The sequence below is a fragment of the Carcharodon carcharias genome, chromosome 17 (assembly GCF_017639515.1).
Source record: "Carcharodon carcharias isolate sCarCar2 chromosome 17, sCarCar2.pri, whole genome shotgun sequence".
NCBI classification, from domain to species: domain Eukaryota; kingdom Metazoa; phylum Chordata; class Chondrichthyes; order Lamniformes; family Lamnidae; genus Carcharodon; species Carcharodon carcharias.
In genome coordinates this window covers 17396524-17409709 of record NC_054483.1, presented here as the reverse complement: position 1 = coordinate 17409709, position 13186 = coordinate 17396524, and the positions used below count along the sequence as shown (strand labels likewise).

The following is a 13186-nucleotide window of genomic DNA, read 5'->3' as shown; positions in this document are numbered from 1 at the left end:
CTTAATTCTGTCCAAATAACAAAATGAAAATCTCGCTCTCAATGTCTTGTTTGGGAATAGAATTAATTTTGCTATGAAACAGAGTTAAAACTGAAGCACACTGCATAAAGCTTTACTCTGGGCTCAAATTCTAACAAGTGTCTGCAATGGAAAGCATTCCATTCTACACTGAAGGAAAATCTATTTGAGGCAGGTTAGTCAGTGAAATGCCACCGAAACTCACTGATTGAATTTAAGGGGATTGTTCCTGTGGCAGCAGACACCATGATCTCCAAAGTAACATCACATCTCACAAACATCTCAGATGAATCAAAGTCATAGACCTATTCCAACAAAGTAGTGTGGTGTTAACATTAGTTGATAGTGGGCAGCTACTTCAATAATTCATAATGGTCTTAAAGAACGAACTGCAATTTAAAATAAAAAACTTCTCAGGAGATACAGCGCGGGGAATCAGTTATGACCTCCAAAGCAGTGGGGGTACATTCAACAATCAGGCTGAAAAGGCATCATATTACAGAGTGAAAGAGATGAAAAAAGACAATCCATGGAGACACTTATTTCTCAAGGGATGGGATTCAGTTTTGGGGCCTAAAGAGGAGGCAGGGCAGCCCTGAACTAAAGAGATGATTACACTCCCAGTGCTATCCTAGCTAGCCTCAGGTTGACCCTATGCATGTTTGCTCGCTAATAAGATGTTCCACAAGTTTTTTGCAAGGGTCTTCATTCAGTTTTAGAGTTCCTTGAAGTCAACGTTGAGTGAGGACAAGTAGCAGTAATTATAGGTTCCACTTATCACTGGGCACAAAGTCAGGTTTAGCAGGATAGCAAGGCCCTCAGGACATAGTCTGTGAAGCTATATGTTCAGATAGCCCTCTTTTCAAGCTCATTCTAATAACCTGATTTCATTTGAGCGCCATTTGTCAAGTAGAGAAATTGTCCAAATGGAGCAGCCATACATATCTTGGGGAGGTGAAGGCATATTGGTATTGTCGCTGGACTAGTAATCCAAAAACCCAGGGTAATACTCTTGGGATGCCGATTGTTGTAAAAACCTATCTGGTTCACTGATGTCCTTTAGGGAAGAAAATCTGCTGTCCTTACCTGGCCTACATATGAATCCAGACTCACAGCAATGTAATTGACTCTTAAATCCCCTTTGAGATGGACTAGCAAGCCACTGAGTTGTATCATACCACTACAAAGTCACAAAAAAGGACTGAAACCGGACAGACCGCCCAGCATCAACCTAGGCACCGGAAACCACCCTGCCAAGTCCTCCTTACTAACATCTGGGGGCTAGTGCCATAATTGGGAGAGCTGTCTCACAGACTATTCAAGCAACAGCCTGACATAGTTATCCTCACAGAATCATATCTTACAGATCATGTTCCAGACACCACCATCACTATCTCTGGTATACCCTGTCCCACTGGCATCCCAGAAGAGGTGGCAGTACAGTGGTATAGTCAGGAGGGAGTTGCTCTGGGAGTCCTCAACATCAGCTCCAGGCCCTATGAAGTCTCCTGGCATTAGGTCAAACATGGGCAAGGAAACTTCCTGCTGATTACCACATACCGCCCTCCCTCAGTTGATGAATCAGTGCTCCTCCAAGTTGAACACCACTTGGAGCAAGCACTGAGGGTGGCAAGGACATAGAATGTACTCTGGGTGGGGGACTTCAATGTCCATCATCAACAGCGGCTCGGCAGCACCACTATTGACCAAGCTGGCCGAGTCTTAAGTGACATAGCTGCTAGGCCAGATCTGCGGCTGGTGGTGAGGGAACCCACAAGAGGAAAAAACATACTTGACCACATCCTCACCAACCTGCCTGCAGATGCATCTGTCCATGACAGTATTGGTAGGAGTGACCAACGCAGCGCCGTTGTGGAGATGAAGTCCTAACTTCACATTGAGGATACCCTCCATTGTGTTGTGTGGCAGTACCACCAAGCTAAATGCGATATCTTTCAAACAGATCTAGCAACTCAAGACTGGGAATCCATGAGGCACTGCGGGTCATCAGCTGCAGCGGAACTGTACTCGAACACAATCTGTAACCTCATGGCCTGGCATATCCCCTACTCTACCATTACCATCAAGCCAGGGGATCAACCTTGGTTCAATTAAGAGTGGAGGGCACGCCAGGAGCAGCACCAGACATACCTAAAAATGAGGTGTCAACCTGGTGAAGCTGTAGCACAGGACTACTTACCTCCAAAACAGCATAAGCAGCAAGTGGTAGGCAGAGCTAAGCGATCCCACACCAAAGGATCAGATCTAAACTCTTCCAGTCCTGCCACGTCCAGTAGTGAATGGTGGTGTGGACAATTAAACAACTCACTGGAGGAGGAATCTCCATAAATATCCCCATCCTCAATTATGGAGGAGGCCCAGCACATCAGTGCAAAAGATAACACTGAAACATTTGCTACAATCTTCAGCCAGAAGTGCCAAATGGATGATCCATCTTGACCTCCTCCGGAGATCCCCAGCATCAGAGATGCCAGTCTTCAGCCAATTCAATTTACCCCACTTGATATCAAGAAACAGCTGAGGCACTGGATACTGCAAAGGCTATGGGAGCTGACAATATTCCAGCAATAGTACTGAAGACTTGAGCTCCACAACTTGCCATACCCCTCCCAAGCTGTTCCAGTACAGCTATAACACTGGCATCTACCTGCCTATATGGAAAATTGTCCAGGTATACCCTGGACACAAAAAGCAAGACAAACTCAACCCAGCCAATTATCACCCTATCAGTCTACTCTCCATCATGAGTGAAGTAATGGAAGGGGTCATCAACAGTACTAGCTAGTGGCACTTACTTAGCAATAACCTGCTCACTGATGCCCAGTTTGGATTCCACCAGGCCAACTCAGTTCCTGATCTCATTACAGCATTGGTTCAAACATGGACAAAAGAAATGAACTCCAGAGGTGAGGTGAGAGCGATTGATTGCCTTTGACATCAAGGCAGCATTTGACTGAGTTTGGCATCAAGGAGACCTAGCAAAACTGGAGTCAATGGGAATCAGTGGAAAACTTTCCACTGGTTGGAGTCATACCTAGCACAAAGGAAGATGGTTATGGCTGTTGGAGGTCAGTCATCTGAGCTCCAGGACAACACTGCACAAGCTCCTCAGGGTAGTGTCCTCGGCTCAATCATCTTCAACTGTTTCATCAATGACCTTCCTCCCATCATAAGGTCAGAAGTGGGAATGTTCGATGATGATCACACAATGCTCAGCGACTGCTCAGATACTGAAGCAGTCCATGCCCAAAATGCAGCAAGACCTGGACAATTTTCAGGCTTGGGCTGACAAGTGGCAAGTAACATTCACGCCACACAAGTGCCAGGCAATGACCATCTCCAACAAGAGACAATCTAACCATCATCCCGTAATGTTCAATGGCATTACCATCACTGAATCCCCTGCTATCAACATCCTGGGGGTTACCATTGACCAGAAACTGAATTGGACTAACCATATAAATACTGTGGTTACAAGAGCAGCTCAAAGCCTAGGAATCCTGCAACGAGTAACTCACCTCCTGACTCCCCAAAGTCTGGCCAAGGCACCAGTCAGGAGTATGATGGAATATTCCCCACATTCCTTGATGAGTGCAGCTCCCACAACACTCAAGAAGCTTGACACCGTCCAGGAAAACGCAGCCTGTTTGATTGGCACCACATCCACGAACATTCACTCCCTCCATCACAGTCGCAGCAGTCTACAAGAGGCACTGCAGGAATTCACCAAGGGTCCTTCAACAGCACATTCCAAACCCACAACCACTACCATCTGGAAAGACAAGGGCAGCAGACAGATGCGAACACCACCATCCAAGTTCTCCTCCAAGTCACTCGCCATCCTGACTTGGAAATATATTGCCGTTCCTTCACTGTCGCTGGGTCAAAATCCTGGAACTCACTTCCTAACAGCTCTGTGGGTGTACCCACACCACATGGGCTGCAGTGGTTCAAGAAGGCAGCTCAGCACCACCTTCTCAAGGGCAACTAGGGATTGGCAATAAATGCTGACCCAGCCAGTGAAGCCCACATCCCGTGAATGAAGATCAAATTAATTTTAGTGCGTGCACCCATGTGTTGATAATTGTGCATGTTCAGTCACAAAACTCAGCATACGCTGGACTCAAAAGAGCACATAATTCAGCCGGAAAATAACCATTCCCAACGTACCTCTCCACCCTTCTCCTCAGCCCTTGCTGCCTCCCTTGCCATGAGTGAGGTGGTGAGAATGTTACAACTACTTCTGTTCAGTGCCAGGAGTCAGTGGTTCGGCAGTTTTATTCAAAGGACAAAACCACAAACATGTATGGCCCTGCTCAAAATAAATTCAATATATACACAGGTGTGGGCTTTTAATCTGAAGATTACACATTAGGAAAATAATGCATCTTCATTTTCACATGAAATAACGCATCTGCCCATTTTCAAGAACACATTAGTGTTACATGAGGGATCACTGTAATTGCTAGTAAAATGTTAATTTTAGATCTTCACTGCAGGAAAGTTTGCAAATATTCATGTCAAGATTTTAAAGAAAGCCAAATGTCATCTGGCTCTATATAATTTCTATGGATAGCTTCAAATTAGTGCTGACTCCTCCTCAAACAGTCCAGTGTCAATTCACTATTCAGCATCAAGTAAACATCACCAGGTTGTTCGGCCGGTTAGAATCAGAGGCTAGTCTAAGCCTGTCCTAATTTGATCCCCCACATACAAATTTTTCAGAATCTATTCGTGGATAGTGATCAACTGGCTATTTATTTTCCTCTCACTAGCCTTGGTGCTCCAGGGTCATTGTAGCACCTCATCTAGTGTCCTGGCTGAGATCAGCAGGTTCAAAAAGCACAAGTTATCAAATTGGAGACCCTCTGTTGTTTATAACTCAAGACCATGTTTGTGGTGTAGTCACCTCATTGCAACTCTTATATGTAGTCAAGAATCGTGATAAAATATTCAATGACATACTTGTGCTGTTGCATCCTTGGTAGGTAATGAAGCGTGGGTTTCCAAATCCTGGTTCTCAAGCCTGTGGATTAAATCACACAAAGATATGTATCTGTCTCACAAAATTAAAAACCACAAACCCTAGTTGTAAAAAAAATTGACTACTGCTTACAGGTCGAGACACAATTTTTGGATTCTGAACGAGGTCCAACAGTTTTAGCAGCTTCAATGAACTCAATGTGGGGTGTAGCTTTGGACCAAAACAGAGGTTTAAGATAGTAAACTGCCTAACCTGAGAAATTTACAGTTCCACAGATGATTCACCCAAATGACTGTCAGACAACAGGTTTTGGCAACCTTTTCAACCATCAAGGGCATCACAGCTGAGCCAAATTCTGCCATCTCTTGACAAACATACACTTCGCACCAATGGTCTCTGGATAGCCATGAGAAGCAACTTGTTTGGTCACCACAGGACACAGGCCATTGTAGCCTCCTTATTATGAAACCAGCTTATGATCAGTTAATCAGAGAAGAGAATGAATCCATCAGTTACCTAGTCTGTTATGGCTTTGTAATAAATAAGTTAATTGAATCAAGCCAAAACATGTAACTTTATCTTTAAACAAAATCAAGAAATGGTATGGAAGGAAAGTACAAAATTACCTGACAGCACCATTAAAAACTGTAATATCACACTGTTTCACCAAATTTCCATCAGATACAGATTTTCCATTTAACCAAGCAGATGCAGCACAATTTTGACTTTTTAAAATCACCTGAAAAAATTGAAATATTGCTTTAAGTGAAAGATTTATTCCAATTTCAACATAATTTGATATTTCAACCTAATTTGGTATTATTTGAACATCCTTTGAAGACCCCAAAGAAACCCATTTGTTCTACAGAGTATTTTCTTTTTTTATGACCACACGTACCTAGTAACTGCCAGTAAATATCAAATCAAGCAGTGTTATGGATTTTTATTTCCCAATTAACATTTTATTCAGGGGCTTAAAATTATTGCAAAATGAATAATCACAGGATGCAGGTCAACTCCTGATACTGCTCCACATGATGACCTTAGTTTCCAATCAATCCACAACTACCAAGGAGATGCAAAAGCGGGCTGTCAAAAAATAAACTGCATTACTTAAATGGATTGAGGGCAGAGGTATAAAATTTGATGCCAAAACCCAGAATACCAAATGGTCTTTTCTTCATCCTTATTTTATCTTGCGACACTGAAGGCCAAACAGAAACTCAATGTTCATGTGCACAATGGAAGAAAAGTTAATTATATTTTAAGTGTTCATTACAGGGAAACAATTAACAACCATAATGCCATCTCCCCATTGCCCTAAAAACATCAAATAAAACCTAGAGATAAAAAAAGGACTTCCCTATCCCAGAAAATGCTTCCAAACACACTTTAAAAACCATGCCAAATCAGCGCAAATTGCCAGGGCTCCATACAAAATTCTTAGAAACATGAGTTTCTACATTTTCATATGTAGATTTATGAAATCTACATGAACTATCCCAAAACACTCCTGCTTTAAAACTAAGCTCTTAATATCTGTGCACATATGAAACATTATGGTCAACATTTTTAACTGAGGTGTTAACTTGATTGTTTTAAATGACATGGCGTCTGTAAATACAATAGTATTCTAAGAATCATGTACCACGCAATCACAGATACTTATTGCACAGTAGGCCATTTACCCATTGAGTCGGGGTAAATTCTTCAGCACTTAGAGGTTTATCCAAAACAGAATCCGGTGCCTTGCGCTCTCTCCCCATAACATACTGAATATTTTCTCTGTTTCAAATTGTTTCTTCAAGATATAATGCTTTCTGTCACTACACCCTGTAGCAAAGCATGGATACTCGTTTTTCTGCACAAAGAATTTAACTACCATTCTCATGACTTAATGTCTTTGAATTGATGACCCCACATTCAAACTCCAACCAGAGAAAATTTGTACCTTAGCACCACGATATTAAATACTTTCACAGCAGGAGTTTTTTTTTGCATGATGGTCACTTCAAATCTAATACCTAGATTAATTAATTTCAAATTGGGAGTATTTCTAGAGGTCATTGTGGGCTCTATAACATAGTGGTGAAGCTGTGGCGAGTAGAAAATTGCCCCAAGAATAAAAAGAAAGATTTGCATTTACACAGCGCTTTTCACAGCCACCATAGATCTCAAAGCTCTTTACAGCCAATAAAGTACTTCTGTAGTAAAGTCACCGATGCAGCACAACAAACACAGCAGCCAATTCGCACGAGGTAAGTTTCCACAAATGGCAGTGATCATGACCAGATTTCTCTTTGTAATTTTGATTGATGGATAAATATTGGTTGGGATACCAGAGCTAACTCCCCTGCTCTTCTTTAAATTAACGCCATGGCATCTTCTACATCTAACCAAGTGGGTAAATAAGGCCTCAGTTTAATGTCTTATTCAAAAGATGTTCCTCAATCAGTGCAGCACTCCCTCAGTTTTGCCCTCAAATATCAGCATAGATTTTTGTCTATAGTGGAACTTGAAAAGGAACTTTCTAAATCAGAGGCGACAATGCTACGAACTGGGCAACAGCTGATAATGGGACAAATTTGTGATAATTAATTTATGGTACCACACTTCATAACATACACGAGTTGAAGTATGCTTTTCCTCCTATACTGTGTTAATCCAATATTTTAAACAACTGCACTGCTGGATCACCCTTGGAAGCTTATGTCTAGGACTTCTTCAAAGTATACAGCTGCACTTGTAAATTTAACATTGCATGTGAAAATAAGTTGCTTTACATGTCAATGCCTAGCAATTAATAAATACAAATATAATCCTGTCTATGTTGCTGCAGAAAATAGCATCAAGTAACAATGGATTTAGCAGCAACATTCTGCATTGAGCAAGTGAATGAATAAAGCAGCGAAATGTTAACAAAACCACTATCTGTAATGGAAATAAGCAGCAAGACTAGAAAAGTCCCCTTACAATTCAGTACATTTTTGGGCTGGCAGTATCTCATACAGTCCTGAATGAATTCACCCATCATGGACACAGTTACTGCAATACTTACTTGCTTCTTCTGACACACTGCCAATCGACAGTGCTTCATTGCCACATCAGGGCTCTTGGTGTCCAGGTCAACTTTTGGTTTTCTGAACAAAGAAAAAAATGTCAGATTACAATGGTCATTCACCTGCAATTCACAATACGTGGTTACTGAAGTGTGGCTACTCCAAGAAACCCAACAATTCTTGACAACGCCACAAACTTTCATTGCTAATATTTGACCATGTTCACTGTCGAACCTGCACAAACAGCTTCTACGACAGAAGAAGGGACGAGTTAATATAAAATCACCAAAAGCCAAAGTGGCAAGTCAATTTAATTACCTACTGACTAGAAGTAGACTACTTTTTCACCAAAATCTCAGTTTAATTCAAGTTAAGCAAGTTATATTTTGCACCTTAAGAACAAATAGAAGCGTAAGAAGGCTATTCAGCTTCTCAAGCCTGCTCTCGCATTCAGTATTATAACTAAATTCCTACCACATTTTCATTTAGAGCCAATCCGTATATGCATTTATTCCCTTTATGTACAACTATCCATTAGCCTTCAATGCACTTAATAACTGAGCATCCACAGCCCTCCGGTTGGGGAAACCCAGATTCACAAGCCTGAGTGAAGAAATTTCTGCTCATCTTGTTGTGATTCTTGGCCAGACTGCAGGATGTGGAGAGAGATCCAGTTAGGGACCAATCATGTTTTGTTTGAAGTAAATAAAGTTTCAGAGTTAAGATGCTGACTAAGTGAATAAAGCCACAAGATTTCACAGATTTGGAGCAAACAAAAATAAACTTTATTATAAAAGTTCAGAAAGATAAAATACTTTACAATATCTAGCTTATTCTCTAACATTCATTCTAAGTATGATGTAGATGTGAACTAACAGGCAATCTGCGGTCGAAGACACCACACTACACAACACATGACAGGTGCAACCAAAACAGATTCCATGAATTTCTCAACAACCCAACCAGACTTTTCTCACATCGTGATCCAACCAATCTCACTGAAACGTGGTATTTCTCACAAGGGTTTCCTATTTCATGTCACCTTTTTGCCCACACAAATAGTACCATTAACATTTTATGAATCCAAACTTAGTCTGCACAGGGTGACATTCTTCAGATAAGGTTTTAAACTAGACTGTAACTGTCCTCTCCAGTGGTTCAGGTGACCTTAAAATTCCATTATTTTAGTATCATGAAGAGCTCCCAGTGTCACAGGCAATATTCCTCCCTCAAACAACAGGAAAAATTCATAATTAAACTCAGTGCTACTCATGTGATCTCAATGATAGTTATCCCAAAATAGCAACACGCTATAGAACTTCACACCTATGCACCTACAGGTGAAGCATTTTGTGTGATAATTTAGACATAATGGGAAAATGCACAAATGCAAGTCTTCAAGCAAGAGGTGGTACTTCTGTCAGAAAGTGTAATCAATTTTATCAGAATGGCAATTGTGATACTGAACAGCAATCATGTGAAGTTTTAAAAGACAAAAATTGTACTTATTATTTGCGTCCCAGTGACAAACAGCTGTCCTCTCTCCAAAATAGTTCCCAACGACTGTCCGCAAGTAAAATCAGTGAATGTTGGTAAATTTATTCAATCAATGTCACATTGTTAACAGATGTGTCGGGACCAGAAACTACAAGTGTTTGAAAAATTTACAGTAGTTGCAGACTAGAGATAGCCCAAAATAACCAGCATAGATGTTTATCTACAGTTATAGCCAAGACAGATGTGCAGATCTTCTGCTACCATCTGCACTCCACAATATAAATAACTTAATGGTAATAAGATAGACAGAAGAGACCTATGAAAGTGTCAGCCTTCCAATGTGGCAGAGTTAAGGGAAGTGGTTTCAAAGAAATAGAAGTAGTGGTGCTCATATTTACGCTTTACCACTCCAGAAGCAACAGCACATTCCAGTGGAACAGACAACCAAGCTAAATGTAATTGCTGAACATGTAGCTCTTTCTGGACAGTGATCATAAGTAATAGCTAGTGTGAAGGCACATTATGCTTCAGAGCAAGAGTTAATTCTCACCTGTGGGCCACAAAGGAATACAATATAAACCACACTTACACTCTAACGCAATAACGTGGAAGTGTTGCATTTGCAACAGTGCCATCTTTAAGAAACATTGAACTGAAACCCATCCTCTCAGGTGGGTGGAGAAAATCCCATGGCATGATTGAAAAAAAAGTGGTGATTTCTCTCAGTATCCTAGCCAATATTTTTCTCTCAAACAACAGCCATAAATCAAAATATTCACTCATGTGCCACCTTAATGGGCATAAATTGAATCACAATAATGAAAACAGTTCAAAAGCATTTTACTGGTTTGCACACCACTTTACGATGCCCCGAAATTGTGAAAGGTGCGAAGTGTAAACCCATTCCATCCCTTGATTAGCTTAACTGCATTAAATTCAACAAAGTAATAGGGGGTGTATGAAGGATATACAGTTGACATTGTATTGATAGACTTTGAAAAGGTACTAGCCACATCATAGACTTGTCACCAAAATTGGGGCCCATGAGATTAAAGGGACAGTGGCAACTATGATACAAAATTAGCTCAGAGACAGGAAGGCACTTCATTGCAATGTTTAAACCAGGTGGATTTTGATAAGCGTGTCCACACAGCAGCAAGGTCCTGATGGCATTTCAGTAAGGCAGCTCACAACCACCTTCTCAAGGGCAATTAGTGATAGGCCAGTCACACCCACATCCCATTAATGAATTTTAAAAAAGTAGTCCTAAACAATTATTTCTGAAACTCGGAGGCAAGTGCAGAGTTGTTATTCAAACCACTGCTCTTTGAAGTATATCATTACTGGGCTTGGGTATGGAGAGCATCATTTTAAAGTCTGCAGAGAAATGTAGCAAAGAGTGAAGGGGATAGTAGCAGACTTTAGGGTACAGACAGACTGGTGAAACACAAGGCACATGGGCAGATGAAATTTAATGCAGAGGAATATGATGCAATTTAACTTGGTAGGAAGGATGCGGAGAGGCAAGCGAAACTAAATGGTACACTTTTCAACAAAGTACGTCAACAGTGAGACCTGAATAAAAGCAAAATACTGCAGAAGCTGGAAATCTGAAATAATAAGAGCTCTGAAGAAGGGTCATACAGATTCAAAACATTAACTGTTTCTCGCTCCACAGATGCTGTCAGACCTGCTGAGTTTTTCCAGCATTTTCTGTTTTTACTTTATATTAGTGAGACCTGGGACTTGGCAAACAAATCATTGATATTGAGGAAAATTTTTCAGCTGTTAAAAAAAAGGCAACAAGGATCCTTGGTTACATTAGTAGAGGTAGAGTACAAAAGCAAGAAATCACTCGATTATAATGCCTCAACTAAAGTTTCTCTACCTAATTCTGGGCACCACACTTTCGGAAGGCCCTGGAGAGGGTTCAGATTTAACAAAATGGTACCAGGGATGAGAAACAGTTTCTCATCCTCAGCATCTATGGAGAGAGAAATAAAGTTGACACTTCAAGTCCATATGACTCTACTTTAGAACCTGAGTTTTTCCAGCATTTTCTGTTTTTGTTTCAGATTTCCAGCATCCGCAAGCATTTTGCTTTTACCTCTCTCAAGACTGGACAACAGCACTATGGGACGAATGGTCTCCTTCCGTGTGTGATTTGATTCTAAAATTAACTCTGCTCTAGATTTGCACCTATCCTTGCAAATTCCACAGTGACACTTACAAAATACCTTCTTTTTGAATCGTCTATCAACTATTTACAAACCTCCCAAATGATGGCCTCGAGTCCAGTGGAGAGGGAAACTCGTTGTTACAGTTTTCCATCCAGGTTAAACCCCTATTACGATCCATATTCATGTTTGCAGTCTTGAAAACAAAACAAATTGACCATTTCTTTAGATGTAAAAAAAAGGGGGGGGGGGCAGTTGGTGACAATAACGGTTGGCAAGAGCAGTCTAGGCTATGTCGACAGAGGATGCAAACAGATCTTAGCCCGAATCCCATGCGATTCCCAGCACTAACAATCTCTCCTAATGTCAAGAATCCTGCATCTTATCCGTTTGCGAATAATGCTCCACCGTGGCTCAGCGGTTAAAAGAAAACAAACCACCGCCCACCACCTCCCCCCCCACCACCCCCAACTCAATCAGATGGCTTTTGAGTTTGAGACCTGCCCCAGGTACTGGAGCAGACAATCCGAGCTGACACTCGTGAACCACTGAGCAAGGTGAAAGGTGGGGGGGTGGGGGGGAGCCCAAGGATAACATCAAAGGCCGGAGCTCACGGTGTGTCAGCGATTCACTGAAATGCAGGTACAATCCTCCAACAACCACACACCCACACACACATAAACACTCTCAAACGTTCAGCCCCCCAAATATTGCCCTTCTCCCCACCCAACCCCCCCCCCCCAACCAACCCCACACCCCCACACCAAAGCCCAAGGAAAACAAACTAAAAGTGGGAAGTGAATGAAATAAAGAAAAACGCTGGGAATACGCAGCAGGTCTGGCAACAGAACCAAAAGCTGACGCCCCGAATGGAATGTGAGCCCTTCTCCAGAACCGATGGAAGCAGTTCTGAAGAGGAACCCGACCCCGCTCCCCTCCGCACAGGGAGCTGCCAGATCCGCTAGGTATTCGCAGCGCTTTCTCGCTTTCTCTCAGATTTCCAACAACCGCAGCGATTCGCTTTTGCTGCGATTAACGACACGAAGCTTTTTTTTTGACAGAAACAAAAATCGGCCGTTTAATTCCCACCACCCCCAGCACCGAGCAAACCACCCACCATTCAATCAGGCTCCCGTCGGACGGGAACGGAAAACCTGGGAAGGGTGGGGAATGGAGCCGGCGGGATTCGAAAGGAGCCAATGAGAAGCGGGGCGCCGAGGCCACGTGGCGGGCGGCCCCGACCAATGGGGGGCGCGGGATGGAAACGACGGTTGGGGCGGACGGGGGGGGGGTCACGTGCTGCGGTTTGAAATCTGAGCGCGCGCGCGCGCCCGGCCGTCCCCGCGTCTGCGCGGCAGCCTCGCTTCCCCCCCCCCCCCCCCCCTCCCAGCATGAAAGGTTGATAAAAGCAGCTTCTCGCTGGCTCCATG

The 13186-nt window shown here is 42.4% G+C and overlaps 1 protein-coding gene across 3 annotated transcripts in view; it reads right to left on the bottom strand.

Moving 5' to 3' along the window:
• LOC121290137 overlaps positions 1–13006 on the bottom strand; it is a 36470-nt gene extending 23464 nt beyond the window's left edge. For 2 of the 3 annotated variants that reach the window (XM_041210351.1, XM_041210352.1), the window contains exons 1-5: positions 12874–13006; positions 11852–11952; positions 8082–8163; positions 5650–5762; positions 5005–5065 (exon numbers count right to left, since the gene is read on the bottom strand). In XM_041210351.1, coding sequence (XP_041066285.1) covers positions 5005–5065; positions 5650–5762; positions 8082–8163; positions 11852–11952; positions 12874–12876 — 360 coding nt within the window. In that variant the 5' untranslated portion in view covers positions 12877–13006. The remainder of the gene's footprint in view (positions 1–5004; positions 5066–5649; positions 5763–8081; positions 8164–11851; positions 11953–12873) is intronic. The other variant, XM_041210353.1, reaches the window with a different exon arrangement.
• Between the last annotated feature and the right edge of the window lie 180 nt (positions 13007–13186).